Source organism: Alligator mississippiensis, chromosome 7 (genome assembly GCF_030867095.1).
Source record: "Alligator mississippiensis isolate rAllMis1 chromosome 7, rAllMis1, whole genome shotgun sequence".
Lineage (NCBI taxonomy): Eukaryota > Metazoa > Chordata > Crocodylia > Alligatoridae > Alligator > Alligator mississippiensis.
The window spans coordinates 9982364-10001782 of record NC_081830.1 but is presented as its reverse complement, the minus strand read 5'-3'; the positions used below and the strand labels follow the sequence as shown (position 1 = coordinate 10001782).

The 19419-nt window shown below is 58.7% G+C and overlaps 1 protein-coding gene across 10 annotated transcripts in view; it reads right to left on the bottom strand.

Annotated features, from left to right (window-relative positions):
- Nucleotides 1-1127: 1127 nt before the first annotated feature.
- The window catches only part of CAMK2B (calcium/calmodulin dependent protein kinase II beta), a 61450-nt gene continuing 43158 nt past the window's right edge, over nucleotides 1128-19419 (bottom strand). For 2 of the 10 annotated variants that reach the window (XM_059730486.1, XM_059730491.1), the window contains 8 exons: nucleotides 14889-14929; nucleotides 14536-14607; nucleotides 11796-11840; nucleotides 9465-9513; nucleotides 3561-3636; nucleotides 3092-3186; nucleotides 2425-2659; nucleotides 1128-1855 (listed from right to left, as the gene is read on the bottom strand). In XM_059730486.1, the coding sequence (XP_059586469.1) occupies nucleotides 2427-2659; nucleotides 3092-3186; nucleotides 3561-3636; nucleotides 9465-9513; nucleotides 11796-11840; nucleotides 14536-14607; nucleotides 14889-14929 (611 nt within the window). In that variant the 3' untranslated portion in view covers nucleotides 1128-1855; nucleotides 2425-2426. The other 8 variants (XM_059730488.1, XM_059730492.1, XM_059730489.1 and 5 more) reach the window with 5 other exon arrangements.

The window sequence follows — 19419 nt, the reverse complement described above, 5'->3', positions numbered from 1 at the left end:
TGCCATGTTCCCACACAGCAAAGCAGGTGACACCCCACCAGCTCTGATTTGGGGCAGGGGGCGTTGAGTAAACCCAGACACACAGAGTTGCTGGCATACTCCCCATAGACACAATGGCAAAGTCACAAGCCCTCTGTTTGGGCACAGACATGGCATAACCTGAGCCTCATGCTGCTCTACAGCCACATAGGCCAACAGCATCTGATCTGAAGCTTCAGGGCTTGCCATGCTGCACCCAGGATGGCTGTAGAGCCACCCCGACACCCTCTCCAGGGCCTTTTGTTCTCGTGGAAATACCAGGCCTCGTGGCCAACACAGGCTGCTTTTCATTCTCCCAGCTCCGCACACCTCCCTCCCCTAGGGACAGCACTATGGCCACAGGGAAACTGCCCCACAGCCCTGCACACCTCACTGGGGGCACATTCATCCACCTGCTATCCTATTCCCTCCCAAACTAGGATGAGAGGCGACCATGGCCTGGGCCCGTCACCCTCATACCTTAACTGTTAGCACAGGCACTGACAACCTGGGTGGCTCACAGCCTGGTCCCACACCTCTGTTTTGTAATCTGGAGCCCACAATCAGGCTGGAGAAGAAGCAGGAATCTCTCACACGGCACTAGATCAACACCCCCCCACCCCCGGCCTGCGGCACTCACTCCCTTCGCTATTTCACAGGGACCTCATAGATGATAAGGGTTGGAAGGACCTCAGGCGGTCATCAAGTCCAACCCCTGCCCAAAGCAGGACCATTCCCAACTAGATCATTCCAGCCAGGGCTTTGTCTACCTGCATCTTAAAAACCTTAAAAACCTCCAAAACCTTCTGGATCCTGAACCCCTCTGTACCTCTCTAACCTGAGGTTTCCCGGGATCCCCCGACTATGGGACCCAGCATAGAACAAGGAGCCTGCCACAAGCCCCACCAGCTTTACCTCCCGCCACACTGCTTCCACGCCAGCCCAATCAGCTGGGAGGGGAAAGGACTGCAACCCCCCCCTCCCAAAACCCCAAATATATATAGAGAAAGAGAGAGATTAAATGAGGAGAGGGCAACTGAATCTGAGGAGCATCCAAAGAAAAACATGACAACCCGTCGGCGCGCAAAGGAAAGAGTCCGAAGAAGAAGTAACAACCATCATCATCATAATAATCCACAAGCACAAGTAGAAGGGCAAAGAAAAGAGGGGGCCTGAGCGTCCGCAGGGGCAGGGGGGGCCACGAGTCCTCCAGAGAACGAATGGTTGAAGCGCACACGACCACGGGAGCAGGCCCATGCTTTGGCAGAGAATGCAAGTCGCCTTGGGGGTGGGTGGGCGATTTTTTTTCAGGCTTTTTTTGTTTTTCTTTTGTTTGTAAATCACCTAACGAACTAGACCATTGTTCCACATGGGGCACGTTGGGACGGGGAATGGGGAGGTAGACACAGGGTGCGGCAGCCACGGAGCCTTGGGACATCCCCCCTCGGGCTTCGGTCTGGTCCACGATCGCTGGTGTCCTTCTCCCCTTTCGTACGTTCGGGTCGCAACACCTAGTCACCAGGACAGACGGACATGGGGACAGGATGGGAAGGGGACGCTCGGCTGGGATGGAGCCACTGGAAAGGTCACGTCTGGCCTGGGGTGGGTTTTTTTAAATTTTTTTTTTTTGTACTTTTTTAGATTTTTTTTTTTAAGATCCTTAGGTTTTTTTTTCCCTTTTTTTTTTTTCTGCAAACACAGGCACTGGAGATGGGAGGGGTGGGGGGAGGGGGACACGAGCATGCGGGCGCGTGCTGGCCACTGCTGCTCCTGGCTAGCGGCTCGGCGCGAAACACCGTCTCCGTCGGGGATGAAACCACAACAGTCGGCGTGAGCTCTGCAGAGACACAAGGACATGCGTGCCGGCCCCGTCACTGTCCGCCTGGCGCTGGACAGGGCACAGGGGTGCCATCCCTCTGCACATCAGGCTACAGAAGCTCTGGCCGTGTTGTATGAAGGGAGGGAGCTCTTCTCTGCATCACCAGAGACCTTCACCTGGCTGCAGCGAATGGGGAAACTGAGGCCCAGCCAGGACATGGGATGCCTCTGTGTATGGGGGTAACAGGGCATGATTAAGAACATAAGAGCTGCCATAGACTGGGTCAGACCTTAGCTCCGTCTTGCCCACCCTCCTATGCTGGAAGGGAGAGTGAGCTGGGCATGACCCAGGTTGCTTCCCCTGCTCCTCTCTCACTTGCCTCTAGCATTTAAGATCTGGGACATTCAGATTTAGAGGCCCTTCCCCTCATGCCCAGTACCCCTTTATAGGGAAGCTGGTTTGCACACTGCAGGGGTTCAGACACCGCCAGGGGCTGCTTCCAGGCTCTTCCTCCTGGCACTGCCAGGGGCGGGGGGACCCAAACTAGGACCCCCGGAGGGGGCAGGGGACGAGCATCCTAGCCTCACCTTCACTGGAGTGGTGCCACGGGTGCCCCCGAGCAGTGGAAGTGGACGTTCTGCCACTTGCCGTCGCGGCGGTGCCACACACGAGTTTCCTCAGACTGGCTGGTGCGGGGTCGGCCCTGGCCGTCGATGTACTGTGTCAGGCGGATGTAAGCGATGCAGGCTGCGTCGTCCCCAATAACGTGCACGTGCGGGTTCAGGATGGTTGTGTGGATGGGCTTGTTGTTTTTGGATAACACTGTGGGGGCACCGGGGAATCGCTGATCAGGGCTTGGGGGCAACCACACCACAGTGGGGGCTGGCAGCAGCCCCCACTGCCCAGGCCCCTCCTCACAGCCCCAGAGGGAGATGGGATCCCCTTGGGCAACTCCTGGGGGGAGAATTCTCTTCACCCGCCCCTGGAAGGGGCACCATTCCCCTCCCTCTGCCCTCCAGATTGGGATTGTTCCCCATGCACAACCCCAGGGAGGGCGGGGGGAGCTGTCCTCATGCCACCCCAGGCTACTCCACATCCCTCAGGGTCTCCCTGAGGTCCACACGCAGATGGAGGAGCTGCCGCTGGCTGCTTGCCTGGGGCATATGGTTTTCAGGAGGGTCAGGAACATTGCCCAGGGTCCCGCTGACAGCCAGGGGGCCAGGGCCAGGACTGGGGCTGCCGTGGGACACTCACAGTTCTCGAAGTAGAATCTGTGGAAGTCCATGCCCTCAACCAGGTTGCCCAGGGCTTCGGGCTCGAATGAGGTGAGACCTGGGTCACAGATCTTTCTGGAGGAGGACAGGTGGAGGGTGAGAAGCCTGCCCTGGCCCTGGCTATTTGCCCCTCTCTCTGTAGAGCCCAGTTTCCCGTGCCCGCCCCCCACCATCCCCTTTCCCCCCACTTCCCCACACAAGGCTTCCTAAAGGCTTGCATCCATGACTGCTGAGGACACAAGGGCAGGCAAGATTCGCTCTACAGAGTCCGAGGCCCCTTCCCAGGAGAGCCCTCTCATTTGTGGGTGATTGGAGCCCGCCGCGTGAGGTTGAAGCTCCCACCAGACCTGTTACTGACCCTCCCAGGAGGTGGCTGCATTGCAGCTGCAACCCAGGCACCCGCCCGCTGTGCACACACCACCGCCAGCTTGCTGGGCCCCTGCACTCACGCGTAGGCCTCAAAGTCCCCGTTATTCACTGCCTCAATCAGCTGCTCTGTGATCTTGATGATCTCCTGCTTCCTTGCTGCGGGCATGAAAAAGGCAGAGAATCACCAAGCTGCCCATGGAGGGCCTGCCCCACTGCTTGGCAGCTCCCCACGGCCCATACCCTCACACGCCTGGCTGAGCACAGAGCTCGAGCACCAACCAGGTAATCCACGGAGCGCACATGCCCCAACATGCTACCCAGACCGGAAGCCACAGCATCCCAAAACCCCAGACTCCAAGTCTGGAGTTACCCCCCATGCTCCACAAACAGCCCAGGCCACCCTCTGGCTGCATCCCAACAGCCCAGCTCCATACTCCTCCGGCGCCCTGTGCCTAGCCCCCAGCTGCAGCCACCACGGGCACGGAGCCCCATGCCCAGCCCGGCTCTTCCCCAGAGCTGAGAGCCAGGGCTGGGCACCAGTGCAACATGCTGGTGACCCAGTTAGCTCCAGCCCCATGCATTATGCAGGGAGGCACTGCTCCACGCTCTGCTGAGGCCGTGACCTCAGAGCGGTGCACGGAAACTTCTGGCCTGCCGTGCAGCATCTGTTTCATGCCCCACTGAGATTCCCCCGCCTGCCCTGGATCCCTATGCAGACACCTGGGGGGCTCAGTCAGGCCACAGTCCCTCCCTTGCCAGCTCAAGCTCCAGCACAGCCACCCCATCTCCTTGCCATGCTCAGCTCTAGGTCCCTCAAGCCCTGACTTCTCAAGGCTCTTCCTTCTGTAGGCCTGAAGGCCACCCTAGCCAAATGCTTAGCATAGGCAACGTTGTTTTGTGCCCTGACATAACTAATGACACTACCTAAAAGCAAAGCCAGTGGGTCGTTGTTTAGGGTGACCTTTTCATAACCCACATGAGCAAAAAAGTTAAAAGAGGATGTGGTTTAACAGACCGAGACAACAGCCTGACAGGAAAATGAGCACTGTGAAAGATGACTGGTGAATATTTATGGTATGCATCCAGAAGAGAACTGTAAGAAAGGTATATAAAAACCTAGGAAAAAAAACTTAAAGTTGGTGAGAGGGAAAGAAACAACTACTCGAACCCTGGCACGGTCATGGATGCCTGGCCAGCTGAAATGCCTGCATCCGTCAGAAGGCTCGAGGAAGAATAGTTATATTGACTGTTAGGGCTTGCTTGAAAGCCGAGTGCTGTATTTAAAGCCTTGCTTGAATATTGGTATTATTTGTGTGTTCAGTCAGTTAGGGTGTGGGACCAGAATAGTCTCACTGATTAGTTCATTTTCATTCACCTCATTCCTTAACTAAATTTAGTACAACACCCACACCCCCTGATTTCCACGTGGATGGCAGAAAAGCCTCTCTGATGCTGTGGGGAGGCTGCTGGAGCCTGGAGATGGCCCAGGGCCATTACTGGTCAGCCCCACAATGCTGCTGCACCTCCACGGGCACCTGTATTCAGGGTGGATGGCCGCATGGAAGGTTATTTGCACACCGGACTGGGGAATGTGGGAGCAGGGCTCACCTCCCCTGTCTGCTCCTCGCCTCCGCAGGCAGAAAGCTGGCTCCACATGGGTGCTTAGGTCTCTGTCTGCCCACCCTGGGCTGCACTGACCTAGCCATTGCTGCTCGTTCATGATGCGTGCCCTCAAATGCATGCCAGACACCTTGGCGCCTGGGCCCCCAGCTGCTCTCCAGAGCTGCCCGGCCTCATGAGCTCTCCCAGTGATGCCGGGGACTCAGGTCTGTGACCAGCAGAGAAGGGGAAAGCCAGGTAAGTCAACCTTCCTCCACACAAGGGATGCCCGCAGCAGCAGACGGCAAGGACACATGCAGCTGTTCTTTGCTCACACTGGCAGGATCAGACCTGGACCCCCAAGCTGGCAGAGGCAGAGCCCCATGGAGCGAGCTCTGGCATCACATAGCTTCTAAGCAACACACACCGGCTCTGTAGCATCTGCCATGGCCCAGGTACCCTGAAGCCACTGACCTCCCCTCCCAGAGCCATCTGCCCACAGCACATGCGAGTCCCAATAGAGTACATCTGATCTGGCTCTGCTCTCGTGTCGGAGGCACAAAGCATGACCCCTGCTCTCCCTGCTGCTTGGAGGGAGCCCGTCCTCACATTCCCAGTCCACGCAAAGCCCCTCCCTACATCGCACCGGCTGGTCATGTGCGGCACTCCCTGGCCCCCAGCCTGACACTATCTCCAAGGCATCTCGGCTCACATTCCCCGGTGTCTCCTGGGCTGACACCCAGCTCTGTAAGTGATCTGCCAGCCTGCGGCCCTCTGGGCAAGAAAACCCCCTGGCCCTCTCTGCCAGGAAGGGGGCCACCACTGGCACCCACCCAGCTGATGGGGGGCTAACAAGCACTGGCACCCAAGGCACGAGACATCCCTGGGCTCCCAGCATCCACCTCTTTTGGTATTGCTGCAACCCCAGCACTCAGTTCCCCCATCCCTGCCAGCAACCAACCCACAGCCACTGGCTAGTGTGGCCCAGACCTCATCCCCAGCCCAAAGCTCCTTTCCCCGCTGCTGGTGCCACCTCTTTCCAGCCCTGGCACCACTCCTCACTTGTACCCTACACCCCTTGCCAGCTCCACTGATGCCCCCTGACACCGAACGCTAAGCTCCAGCTTGCTATTCTGCCTCAGGACATTACCGCTGTCCCTCACCTGTGCTGTACCTCCAGCTTGTTCACGCCACCACAGCATGCCCCAGGCCCCAAACTGCCCAGGGGCAAGGCCCCAGCTACTTACACTGGAGAGCTGGAGGGTTGGTGGCAGCCGGAGGCAGACAGGGCTGGCTGGCAGCAGGGAGAGGCCCCTCGGCATCTGGGGAGCCTGCGCCCCTTTTCACAGTGCTTAAAAGGTCAGAGAACCGGGCTGCTATGGGGATTGATGACAGAGCAGAAAGGAGAGAGAGGGATGAGACAGGGGATGGGATGGAGACAACAGAGGAGCCCAGGCTGCACCAGGGGAGGGCAGGATGGAAAGGGACCAGAGGGACTGGGACAGATCCCAGCAGGAGCTGGCCAGCCACACAGCCATGCCAAGCCCCTGGCCCGTGTCTGCCCTCACCATAGAACAGGGGCAGGGCAGGGGGCAAATCCCTCATAATTGCTGCTCTGACCTAGTCCAGCTCTTGCAGGGACTTGGCCTCCAGACTGGCCACAACAGTGCTTGGAGCACTAGCCAGGGCCTCCCACTGCTCGGGTCTCTCACCACTCCCCTGCTACCAAGCACTGGTGAAGGGTCACTTTGCCCAGCCAAGTCTCTTACAGCACTGGCCTGAGAGCCTGGCCTGATCGGCTGAGGCAAAGGCAGGTCCGAGTGCCAGTGGGGAGAGGGGTCCTTCCTTCGCACATCTGTCCAACCCCAGGAGCTGTGCAGAGCCTGCAGGGAGCCCTGAGCTCACAGACTAACTCTGTGGGTTGGTGGGGAGGAGCAATAGAGCCAGGCTAATGGAGGGCTGCAGCATCTCTCTGAGGGGTGCCTGCCTCACAGCTGCCATGCTTGAGGGGCCATGGCCAGGGGTAAGTGCCTGCGGGGTGCCCCAGCCCAACACCAGCTGGAGAGACTGGGGGGACTCGCCAGGACTTGCCCACCCACATGGCTTCACATCTGTTGGGATCAGGGGCAGAGACGGTATTATAGCCGGGCTCAAAGCAGGAATCCCAGGGACTAGAGACAGGTGAGCCATGCTGCAGCTACCCAGGGTCTCAGGCAAGAGGCCCCAGATGCACCAGGGAAGAGCTCCTCGGGGGTCTGGCTGCAGCCCAAGACCTGCTACTTACACTGGGGAGACAGTGGGTTGGTGGCAGCTGGAGTCGGGCACGGCTGGCTGGTGGCCGGCTGTGGCCCCTCGGTGTCTGGGGAGCCTGAGCTCCTTTTCACGGTGCTTAAAAGGTCAGAGAACCGGGTGGCTATGGGGGAAAAGGGAGAACAGACAACAGCGTGGAGAGGGGAGAGAGGAATGAGAGGAGGATGGGAATGGAGGCATCACAGAGTGGGGCAGACAGTTGGGGCTGGCTTCTCTGCCGCGGGGAAGAAGTGCAGCCAGACCGCTACCAGCAGAGCCCTCCCGGACACCGGACACCCAGCCCCTTGTCCCTTCTCTGGGATTTTCTTGGCACCCACATGCCCAGGCCTACTGCCGGCTGCTTGACAGCCCAGGGTGTCAGGGTCTCTGGTGAGGCAACCCCCACTCTACTGCTATCACCACTGTTTTTCCTGGAGCTGCTCCTCTCTAACCATTCCAGCTACCACCAGAGCAGCTGGACACCTGTCTCCTCTATTAGGGCAGTCTAGCTGACATGTCACCAATGCCAATTATGCAGATCGCTGGCCTCAGGGGCTAAGGTCCAGGAGTTGCCTGTGCTGTTGTCCAGCCCAGGGACTGGGGGAGCCCTGGAGCTGCCAGGAAAGGGGCATGGGGAGTTGTGTGGCCTGGTGTGGTCCATCTCCATATGGCTGCCTCTGGGATGGAGCTCTGCATGGGGAAGGAGGGGGTCTTTGGTCCCAACCACAGGTTGCTGGGACAGGGTCACAGGGAGACATAGGTGTGGGGAGAGAGCGAGACGGGGAGATAGGAACATGTGAAGATGACCAGACAGCGGTATGGACAGAGAGAGTGCATAGAGAGCTGGGCACAGGGATAGACAGAAGGCCGGACACATGCCAGGCTCTGTGGTGACCCAGCCCTTCCATCTCACCCTCTGCCATGGGGCCAGAGAGGCGCCACTCATGACCCAGGGCACTTACACGCATGGAGGTGACTTACACACAGCAGCGGCAGCAGCAGCAACAGCGGGAGCTGGAGGAGGAGGGCTGGGCACCTCGGTAGTGGGTCCCAGCTCCATCGGGCTCTCAATGTTGGGGCCCTTGGCTGGGGGAAGGGGGTGGGCAGGAGGGAGAAATGGAAATAGACACAGAGAGAGAGGAGAGAAAAGAGACAGCAATGGCATAGAGACATGAGTGGTGGGAGAAACAGATGCACAGAGCCCACCCAGGGCTGGGAGGGAGTGAGGTGATGGAGCTGGGGAGATGATGGCAGAGAGGAGACAGGACTAGCAAAGGGGCCTGGCTGAGTCCCTTCACTAAGTGTCTCTTTGGGAGGCCCAGCCTGGGACGTGTCCTCCAGCAGGCTTTACGCTGCCTGGCCCACACCATGTCCCCTAACACACATGCAACAAACCCCAGCCACAGCACACCAAGCCTTGGCCCCCTGGCAGCCCCGGGACAGGCTCCACCCCCCTGGTACCCTACACAGCAAGTCTGACTCCCTCCTCCGCCCTCTGAAACCCTTCAACACTGGCTGAGCAAGCAACAACCTACCCCTGCTGCACACACTGCACCCACAGCTCGACCCTACCCAAGGCAGCTCGACCCTACCCCAAGGCAGCTCAGACTTGTCCAGCGGGCATCTGGCCCCTGGGCCTAGCCCTGCCACTTCTCATCTACTCCCTGCTCTCTGCCTGACATCAGACGTTGCACCACGGCCCCAGGATGGCACCAGTCGCCATCTCTGAGCTCCTGCCCTGGCAGGCCCCATGGGCTCCACCACTGTGGCGCGAAGGGCCAGACCCCAGTTCCTCAGGGTGTCCGCTCTCTGGCTAGCCTGACCAGCCTGAAGCCAAGAGAGCTTTGGGGGTGCAACAATGCCTAGGGCCTGGCTGGGGGCATGCCGACGTCCCTATTTCATGAGGTCCCAGCACCACTCCTGGGGGCCACGGCACTGCTAGGACCTGGCTAGCACAGACCTCCAGGCAGTCACCAAGTCTTCTCCTTGCCTTCAGACTCATCCCCACCCTGGCCTGTGGCCCCCAAAGCCTGAATGCCCCATGCATGCCAAGCCCGGCTTCACTCACTGCACCACCGACCCCAGCTGTGGGTTACCTTTGGTGTCCTCGTCTTCAATGGTGGTGTTGGTGCTGTCCGATGACTCCTGCAGGAACCAATGGGAGGGCGGGGGAGAGGGGGAGAGACAGGAGGAATGTGTTAGTTCAGGCTGCCCCAGGCTGGAGAGGCCAGGACAGGTCTCTGGCCTCTCTGGCAGCCCCAGCCCCAGCCAGCTGGGGGGAAGATGTCTTTTTCCCCAGGACCTTTTTCCCCAGTCTCCCCAATCCCCACTTCTCAGAGGTCAGTTTGGATGCCTCTTGGACTCAAATGAATGACCTGAATGGCACCATATGACTGAATCTCAGCTTCACACTGGCTTCTGGTGACCAGGAACTCTGTTACCAATGCTCCTGGGTGCCTGACATACAACTGGACACCAGATCCTGACACTTAGCCTGCCTCCCCGGGCCTGACATCAGAGGGCCAGCTCCTACAGGCTTTCTCTGCTTTCTCCAGCTGCAAGAGGACAGACACCGTCACCCAGCAGTCAGCATGCACAGGTGAAGCATGCTGGATGGACCAGGCACCTGCAGTGCTGTGCTGTGCTGAAGAACGCACCCTTCCTTTCTTTTCAGCTGCCTGGAGACCCTGACCTTTTAGATCCAGCTTCTCTGCTCCTCGCTTTGGGCCTCCAATGGTGATAATGCACAGCAAGGAGTGCTGGCAGCTAAGCACAAAGCTGTGGCCTTTTCCATGGGCAGCAGAGAAGACTCTATCTACAGCTCAGACCCTCCAGCCTGCACATGGAAACTCCACTTGCTATCCAAGACACCTCTAACCATCCCGTGACTGAGGGGACACTAGATATCAGGCAACACACACCCTGGCCCCCTTTCCCTGCACATGCTTCACTCATTGCAAAGACAAAACAGGCTGCAGCTCAGACATCAAAGACTCCCTTTCTCTAACAGGCATCATGTCACCCAGGCACAAGTTGCTGCTGCTGTCCTATTCCAGGCTCTCCCCAGGGACCCTGGGAGTGCAACCAGCCCAGCACAGACACTCTAGGTGAGGCTCCAGGCCTCAGTCTCTTGCCTTGAGGGGAGCTGGTTTGGACTGTACCGTGCTCTGGCAGTCCCGAGCAGGCAGAAGGGTCTCCGCCAGGCAGGGGTGGAGGGCTGAACCCACTTGCTTGGGCCTGGCAGAGGCTCTGGGCCACACTGCTCTGTGCACCAACACTTTGAGACAGCACTGAGCGCAAGTGCTGGAGAACTCTTTTTCACCAGGCTCCATCTCCTGGTTATCTCAGCTTGGACAATGTGTCTGAAACCTGCAGCTGCCTCTGCCCAGAGCAGTGTCTTCTGCCCTCACAAACCCTGGTGACCATCTGACATAGCTAATGAAGACACAGCACAGCCACCACAAGACTCTACTCTTGGACAGGTTATTCCCAGATGTCAGCAGCCCGATATCTGCCTGGCCATCCTGTGGGGAACGCTGGGGCTGCTGACATCTGGGAACAACCTGTCCCAGAGTGGAGGGGCAGAGAGGCTACAGAGCCTGCAGCTGGTTATCAATCCCCCTCCCACAGGTGCAAGAGGGAAGATCGAGGAGCAACCTGGAACCTGGAAGAGAGCCCATCCACCAGCCTGGGCTACAGGGAGGGGACTATGTCAGTTGCCAAGGAGCGTGGAGTCACAGGCAAATAATCCTATCCAGTACTGAGAATCGGGACATAGAAGATGCAGATCAGAGTGAGAAGAGCTGCAGCAGGATGGATGAAGGCAGTGTGGAGTCAGCAGTCTAGCCCCATCCTCTTTGTAACCACCCTTCAGATACTTGAAGGCTGCTACATGCTCAGTTTAAGGTACCGTAAAAATCAGACACAAAGATATTCTACGTTGCACATGGAACATCTTTGTGGATGGTTTGCATTTTATAGCACCATAAATTGGCTGAACTTGTGGCATCAGCTCCTTGAGGTCTGTGTGACAGTACCACCACACTGAGGAGAAACCCAGGTACCTTGGAAGCTGAGTGACACCCCACAGACCTCAAGGACCCCAGTGTCCTGCTTTGGAGCATCCCTTCATAGGCCCTAGGACCAGCTCCACCCCCTTCCCCCAACCCTCTCTGTCCTTTGGAGATCAGAACTGAAACCCAGCACATAGACCCTTGATAGAGACACCCTGTATCCAAGCTCATGGGGTTCCCCCCCAGCCTGGGGAACTCCCACCCCTTTGTCTGGAGAGAGACTGACATGTGTTACAGACCCACAGCCCAGCCCCAGGCCTGGTGCCAAAGGCAGGAGAACACAGCTGCATGGGGGACAGAGAGAGTCACATGTACTGAAGGCTGCACAAGGGGTGGAAAGCCGGAGAGCAGTACCTTAATGCCGTCCACGGGGTTATGGATAACGGTGGTTTGAGGCTCCTATAGAAGAGGGGGGAGAGACAGAGAGGAAGGAAGAGAGAACGAGGTGGCGTTGAAGAGAGGGAGAGATGGACCGGAAAGACGGCGGTGAGAACATGGGGGTTGGGGGGGGGTGGACGAGACCCAGGGGAAGGGGAAGGATGGAGGGAGAAAAGCAAAAAGTGATTAGTCCCGCAAGAGGGCAAAAAATGATTAAAGACAGAGGAGCAGCAGAGTGATTTAGGGGGGGCAGGGAAGAGAAAGAGAGAGAGAAAGAGAGAGTGCGTGTGTATGGAGAGTGCTGGGAATGGACTGGAGGAGGCATTGGAGCCATGGCGAGGCGTTGGGACGGAGATGGAGCTGGAGGGAGAGTGCTGCGGGAGGGGCAGAAGGAACGGCCCCCCTCCTGTGGACCCTGCCACCCAGGGGCCATGAAGAGAGCAGTCACTGGCCAAAGGATGGCCCCCAGAGTTAGCCCATGCTTTTGTCATGGGGCCTGGGGGTCCAGGGGGATTGCTTGCCCGGGGGCTGCTTGTTGGCTCCCAACGCAGGGCTGGGAGCAGAAGCCTGCCAGACACCCCTTCCCCCTGCCCCCCGGGACTGCAACACGGGGAGGTCTCTTACCTTCCTTTGCCAAACAGTGCTGGAGCTGGCATCTTGCCCCAGGAGACTGTCAGCCTGAGCACTTACCTGGAGGGCACACGGGACTACAGACATGCTGACTGGTCTGGGCCCTGGGCTGCTGGTGCCTCCAGCCCATCCTGTGTCCAGGGCCTACAACCCACCTCCCTTAATGGCTGCCACAAGGGTGGGTTGGAAGCAGACCAATGCCTCGCCCTGCCCTAAGACAGGCATGCAAGCCAAGGGGTCCAAGGCATAGGGCAGCACCTTCCTCTGAGGCAGGTTGGCAGGAGACTGGTGAAGCCTATGCTGCCTTGCCAAGGTGCCCCTCGTGGGTGGGTCTCCCTTGGATGCTTCACAGGACACTCAGATGCTCCGTGCATGTCCCTGACCTTCCTAGGAGCAACAGGTAGGCTCTGGACTCAGGGTCCCCTCCAGACAGGTCCAGACCCCCTCCCCCATCAAAATAACCAGTAGCTGCTCTCTGAGACCCAGGAGCTGTACCTGAATTCACTCCACCATCTGACGGGGCTGTGTTGGGCTGATATGGGAGGCATGGCTGTCTGGGCTCTTACCTTTAGAGATGGACATGGACACCGGTCTTCTCTCCAGCCTTTGAAGAAAGCAGCACTCACCTGGGATGCCAAGGGATGCTGCCCAGAGGGCCTGTCTCTGCAAGGAGAGCCTGGGGCTGGTATACCCTGGGCTCCAGATGGAGCTGGCTGCATGGGGGCCCACTGCAAGGAGAACCTCCAGTTGTTTCCTGGCAAGACCCCAATCAGGGAGGTCCATGCCCCAGGACTGAGCAGATCAGGAATGAAGGCACAGGGAGTCAGGTAAAGGAGAGAGGGAGAGCACCCTTGACACTTGGGAGCACCCTGGTAAGCTTGGCCTGGAGGGCACCTGGGGTGGGCATGTAGATGGATGGGATGGGATGGAGGCCAGAATGCACCAAGGGCTGAGAGACTGCATGACAGCGAAGGGGTGGGGGGGAAGGGGCTGGAGGACGGCAAAGTCCGAGCCAAGAGCTCCTCTCAACCTGCATGGGGATCTCCAGGTGCGCCAGCTGGCTTCTGACTCACAGCCTCTTGACTCTCTGGCTACTCCTGATGATGCCACTCGCTAGAGCCAGGTCTGCCCTCCAGCACCCTCATCTGCTCTCCGGCTCCTTCATCTCTCTCCTGTCCCCCCTCAGGCTGCGCACCCCCTTCCCACCTGTGTTGTCTGGCTCTCTCAGTGCTACTTTCCAGCCACGGGGAGCCAGGTGGCTTCATTGCAGCCTGGTTCATATGCCCCCGTGCCCTCATTCACATGGGGCAAGACCCAATCTCAGTGCAGATCCAACTGCAGCTATCTTGCTTGCCAGCCAAGCCTCTCCACAGGCATCTGGGCCACTACAGTGGGGTGCAGGGGCGGTTCATGGCCTCTGGGATGGAAACCACATGGGGAAGCTCCCACGGATAAACTTGTGTAAGGATTGATACTGTGCCAGTGACAGCAGCCAGACGCCAGTCACAGCCTGGCCCAGCAGAAGTGGGTTCATGCTGAGGTCTTGGACTTCACTTTTCTGCTCCAGGAGCCTTTCTGTGCAGCGATCCTTCAGGCAGTTGCCCCCACAGACCTCTCCTTGCATGCGCCCTGCCACGTGTTACCGCGCACTTACCCTGGCCAAGATGCGGTCTGCCCCATGGCGGCGTTCACCGACCGCAACTCACCATGTGCCAGGGGAGCTCTGCTCTGGGGTGTTGGCATGGCCAGGCGGGGGAAGGAGACCCAGCATGGGACAGCCTCTTGGCAGGAGGGCCTCAGGGAATTCCACCCCACTGCTGGCTATGCTGTGGGGTGTGTGGAGAGCCAGGCTAGCCTTGGGGCCAGGCTAAAATGGCCCCTGTGTCTGGAAGGGCATTGTGGATACAGGCCTTGTGCCCACGAAGCAGCATGGCCAGGCTTTGCTGGGCAGGTTGAAGCTGGTGTGGGAGGCGGGGTCTGCCAGCTGGCTATGCAGAGGTCCCAGCCATGTGCCAGGCTGCTATCAGCAGTGTGTGCTGTTCCATGGGCCCAGAGACCCTGCCTTGTGCCAAAGAAAGAGCCATACCAGTGCTGCAGGTGGGAGCGTCCCCTTCGGGCTGGTGACGCCGGCACTGCCTTTGGTGCTGTTCGTCTGTGGCTGCAAAAGACAAGGCACAGAGGGGGGGAGAGACCTGTGAGCAACTCCCTGCTGGTGCCTGCCTGGGATCAGCAAGCCAGCACTGAGTGCACATCTGTGCCAAGCACCCATGCCCTCAACAGGTGTTTGTGGGGAACCAGGTAGATGCCCAGACCCCCAGCTCCAAACACATTGCCCCGGGCTGAGCCCAGGCACCTCCAGCCCTGCCCGAAGCCCTCTGGAAGTGGTGGGTCCCGCTAGCTGGCAGGAGACGGCTCTGCTCTCCCCCAAGCGCCTCTCACCTTGACTCCGTCGGCTTTCTTGTTCAGCAAGCTCTTAGCTGCTGCAGGGGGAGGGAAAGGATGGGTTTAGTACTGGCTCCATGCCCCTGGAAGCCACCCTCGAGCCTAAATCCCTTCTGGCCTGCCCCACAGCCATCAGGTGACAGGTCCCAGCTGGGCAGCACTTCTGCCCGCATCCACAACACACATGGCACCGTCTCCCCTCTTGCTGGGCCAGCCCTGGCCTCTCCTTTCCTGTCTGTTCCCAGAAGTGACCCTGACACCCCACTGCCTTGTGACTGAATCCATTTCCAGCACCGGGGGCAGAGAGGTATCTCTTTGCCCTGGCCCAGGGGGCAGTGTGCCCACAGGCCACCCCAGCACCCTGCCCAGCCACTACTGGCAGAGCCCCCAGAGCTCTCTCTGGCCTATCCTGCTAGTGAGCAGGGACCCTACCCCTCCCTCTCTGGCCCCTATGCCAGCCAGCCCCACCTGCCCTCAGCCTTGCTACCTAATGAGAGGCCACTCTGGGCTCTTCCTGCACATCTGAGCTATGCTGAGGGGAGACATGGAGTGTGGGGAAGCCTGGATCTCAAAGCAACAAATGCAACCTCATCAGGGCACTCACCTCTGCAGGCCACAGCCTCCCCCCAGCAGAGACCATGGAGCCACACTCTGCTCTCTACCTGCCACCGCCCAGAGCCAGACACTAAGCCCCCTGCATCCCATCATCCCACTTTCCAGATGCCCCCCCCCCCAGCTTTGGGCTTCTCTTGGCTCAGATCTGGCATCCAACCCACTCTAGAGTCATCCCACTTCAGATCCGCTGGCAGCCCCAGACCCTTGGAGCAGCTTGGCCCTGGGGCTGGAAAGATGGCCAATAGCAGGGCCGCGGGGACCCTGGGTCGGACCCAACAGTCAGCTGGTCGGGAGTGAGCGGCACCACCTGCCTCAGGAGCCCGGGAGGGCTGTGGCCCAGAACTGAGCAACATCAGCAGAGCTACATGTGGGGGAGCCTGGGCTGGAGGGGGCTGCGGATCGGGACGGTGGGGCATCCCCAGTGCACCAGCCTGAGAGCCCAACACTGTGCTGCCCAGCAGGGCTGGATTCACACATAAGCAAACTAGGCACATGCCTAGGGCCTTAAGTGAAGAAGGGTCCCAGTTGTGCTTATTTTACATAGCATACATATGAGTTTGCTTGCCTAGAGCCCACTAAAGGGTTAATCTGGCCCTGGTGCCAAGGGGCTCAGGCTGGTCCAGGGGAAGCTGCAAGGACTTGGGTAGCTTGAGCTTTGCTTGGCTCAGCCCTGGCCCAGAGAAGGAGGCCAGCTCCCACCTCCACTGGGGACCCACAGACACACCTGCCCCGGGCCCTGCTCCTGCCCCCTGAGAGAGCCTAGTGAGAGAGAAAACCTGTGAAAAGTTTGCTTACCTTAGAGAAAGGAGGAAAGCGAGAGAGACAGGCAGGAGGAGGAGGTGGAGGAAGGGGGCGGACAGGAAGGCGGGGTGTGATGGAGGGAGGAAAAAAAGAAAGGAGAAGAAAAAGATGTGTTGAGTTAGGGAGAGGAAATAAATCCGAGCTGCCGGGAACCCGGCTCAGACTATTGCTCACATGGTGAGACACCCCGCAGCACAAGCATCGCAGGGAGCCTTGGCTGTGCTGTGGCCCTCGGAGGAGAGATGTGGTGGAGGTCAACTCATCCAGGCCATTGCGGCCACGTCCCCCTGGTTTGCGCCTCTCCCCCACAGCTGTGGAGACCTGCCCCCCCATCTCCCTGCCCTGCGGCTACTGCTGGTTTCCCGTGTATGCAGCGCTGTGCCGACAGCTTTGACCTTCCATGGCTTCTGCCCCCGTTCTGGGGCTCCAGGTCACCCTGTGGACCCAAGCACATGGGATCTGGCTCTGTGCCATCCTGCTGGCACCCAGCAGGCAGTTGGGAAGGGGGTGCTGGCACTTCCACAGCGCTGGTAGCTCCGTCTGCTTGCAGTCTTCTGGGAGATGGGAGTTTCTGCACCCCGTGAGGAGGGCAAGCCACGTCCAGTCCAACCCAGGCAGGACCAGCCCTGTCCAAACCCTCCCAGAGATGTCTTTGTCTGGCCTGGTCCTGACACCACACAACAGCCCTGTGTACCAGGCCTGTTGGTTCCAGGACAGAAAAAGCCCCCAGCTCTGCCCCAGGGCTGGCTGTGCCCTGCCACTGCAAGTGTTAACAGGCACTTGAGAGAGCCAAGCTATGGGTGCAAAGACCAAAGGCAGCAGTCAGGTGCTTGAGGCTCAGGGGCTGCCCAGCCTGGATGGCTCTCTCCAAAATACCTCCCTTAGCTCACAGTCAGGCGACTGAGATGTGCCACAGTCTCCAGCCTGCCTTCCAGAAGGCATCTCAGGGCAGTCTTGTTGGCAGCTTCCAACCCTTGCTGGTCAGCCCAGGGGAGTTGGGAGCTTCCTTGCAGGAAGTGACCCTGAGAAGTCAGGCCCCCTTGGCTCCATACGCAGATCCAAGAAGCAAGGCACCACCCTGGAACAGGATGCCTTCTGCCTTCTCATCCCCGCAGCAGCTCACATGCCCACACAGGGTCTATGCAAGCCCAGGCCAATGGCACACAGCAACAAACAGGTCCTTGGGGTGATAACAGGATGGTGGGGCACCTCCAGGAGAATCTCCTGAGGGAAACTCCTTCTCCTGGAGGGAACTCGGGCTCTGCTGCAGGGAGCCTGGCTTAAGCCAGTAGCTAGGAAGAGGCTCCAGGGACCAAGCAGGGCAGGTGGTGACAAAGCGCACATGCTCTGGAGACACGAGACTCTGGTTCTTTTACTAGAGGTTGAGAGAAGCTGGCAGTGCTGCTGAAGAGAGACACCAATGCCTGGAAAATGCTCCTTTCTGAAAGCACTGGGAAGATGACAGCAGAGCTGGCCTGGGCCTGCTGGATTTACTGACTTCAGGGCATGAATGACGCGTGCCCCGGTGACTGGGCGGGCACGTCTGTGCCGGCGGGAGCCCAGCAGCAGTGAGCAGGGAGCTCCCACAGACGCCGCTGGCAGTGCTGACAGCGGGGGGGGTGGCGAGCGCTGACCACGGGTCGGTGACCACTTGCAGGCACCACTGACAGCAGTGGCCAGGGGAGATCATGGACCACCTGCAGATGCCCACAGGTGCTGCCAATAGTGTTGGCAACCCCTTTTTGCAGGGGGTGCACCCGCATGCACTACACATTGCCCCTGGACTTCAGGAAAGCATGGAAGACCCCAAAGTTGGGGATGGCTGCAAGAAGGGATGCCTGTCATGCCCTGGGGGGAGTGGCGAAGACTGAAAGGCCAAGCCCAGAGCCATCCAGAGGGAGCAAGAGGAGCCTGCAGGAACAAAGCTGGATGCAGGAAGACAGGTGTCAGGGACAGAGAGGGCACAGCTGCTTGGAAAGGAAACTTCAGACCTTATCCTGGCTTCCAACTAAGGCCTCTACAAATACTTTCAGAAACATGTTCCAGGAATGGCTCGTGTTGGCCTGAGTCCAGGTGCCAGGAGTGGAGGAAACCGATGAGCAGTGGGAGATGTACACTCAGCAGCATGTGCTTTCCATTGGCCTGTAGCTCCCATGATCTCAGGAACCGTGGTGCCTTGCTCGCTGCTCTGGGCATCACATCCAGAGCCAGCTGTGCTCTTCAGAGACAGGAACTGTCCCTTCCATATGGAGGCACTGGCCCCAGTCCTTCAGCCGCCACATCTGGGCTGTATGTTCCCCACAGAGTGATCTTGGTACCAGGGGGATGAAGCAGCATCTTCTTGGCTCTGTCAAGTCCAGGTGCATCCCTGGTTACAGAGGACATGGGCCCCTGCGTTGGGGCAGGTTCCCCCATCTGGTAGGGAATGGTCATGAACGACTCACTGGGGAGACTCCAGCCAACATGGGGTAGCACATCCCAAGTTTGGCCCCTGCTCCTCCACCAAGGTCACTACTGCCATCAGTTGCTCTGCCTGACTTGGACAGATCCCTACGTGGCAGAGCAAATGGAAGCCCATCTGCCATCAGACATAAAAGCCCATGGCAGGCATTAAAATCTCCCTGGACATCCCAGAACTGACCTCAGCGTGGCTACTCTTAACCAAGAGGGCTTGGAAAAACCAACTTGAAAGTAAACTGGCATGCGCCAGGATGTCATCTCCAGGCTGGCCTTGCCAGGGACTGAGGATTCTTATGCCATGACCTGGAGTAGCGTTTGAGATCCCCTCCATCCCTATGCATCAATAGCCCCTCTGCTGTGCTCAGTGCTGCCCTTTCTCCTTCTTTCCCCACGTCTCTGTCCAGCATTTATATCATCGAAATCAAAGGGAAGTGGGACCTGCAGAAGTCACATCTAGCCCAACCCCTGGCTGAGGCAGGATAAGCCCTGTCCAAACCATTCCAGACAAACCCATCATCTGACTTCTTATCAAAACAACACAGTTGACCCTGACACAGCACCACACATCACACCCGAAAGTCCATGAGGGAACCACAGCTACCAATGTCCTGCAGCTGCACAGGCTAACATATACTGGAGAGATACCAAAAAG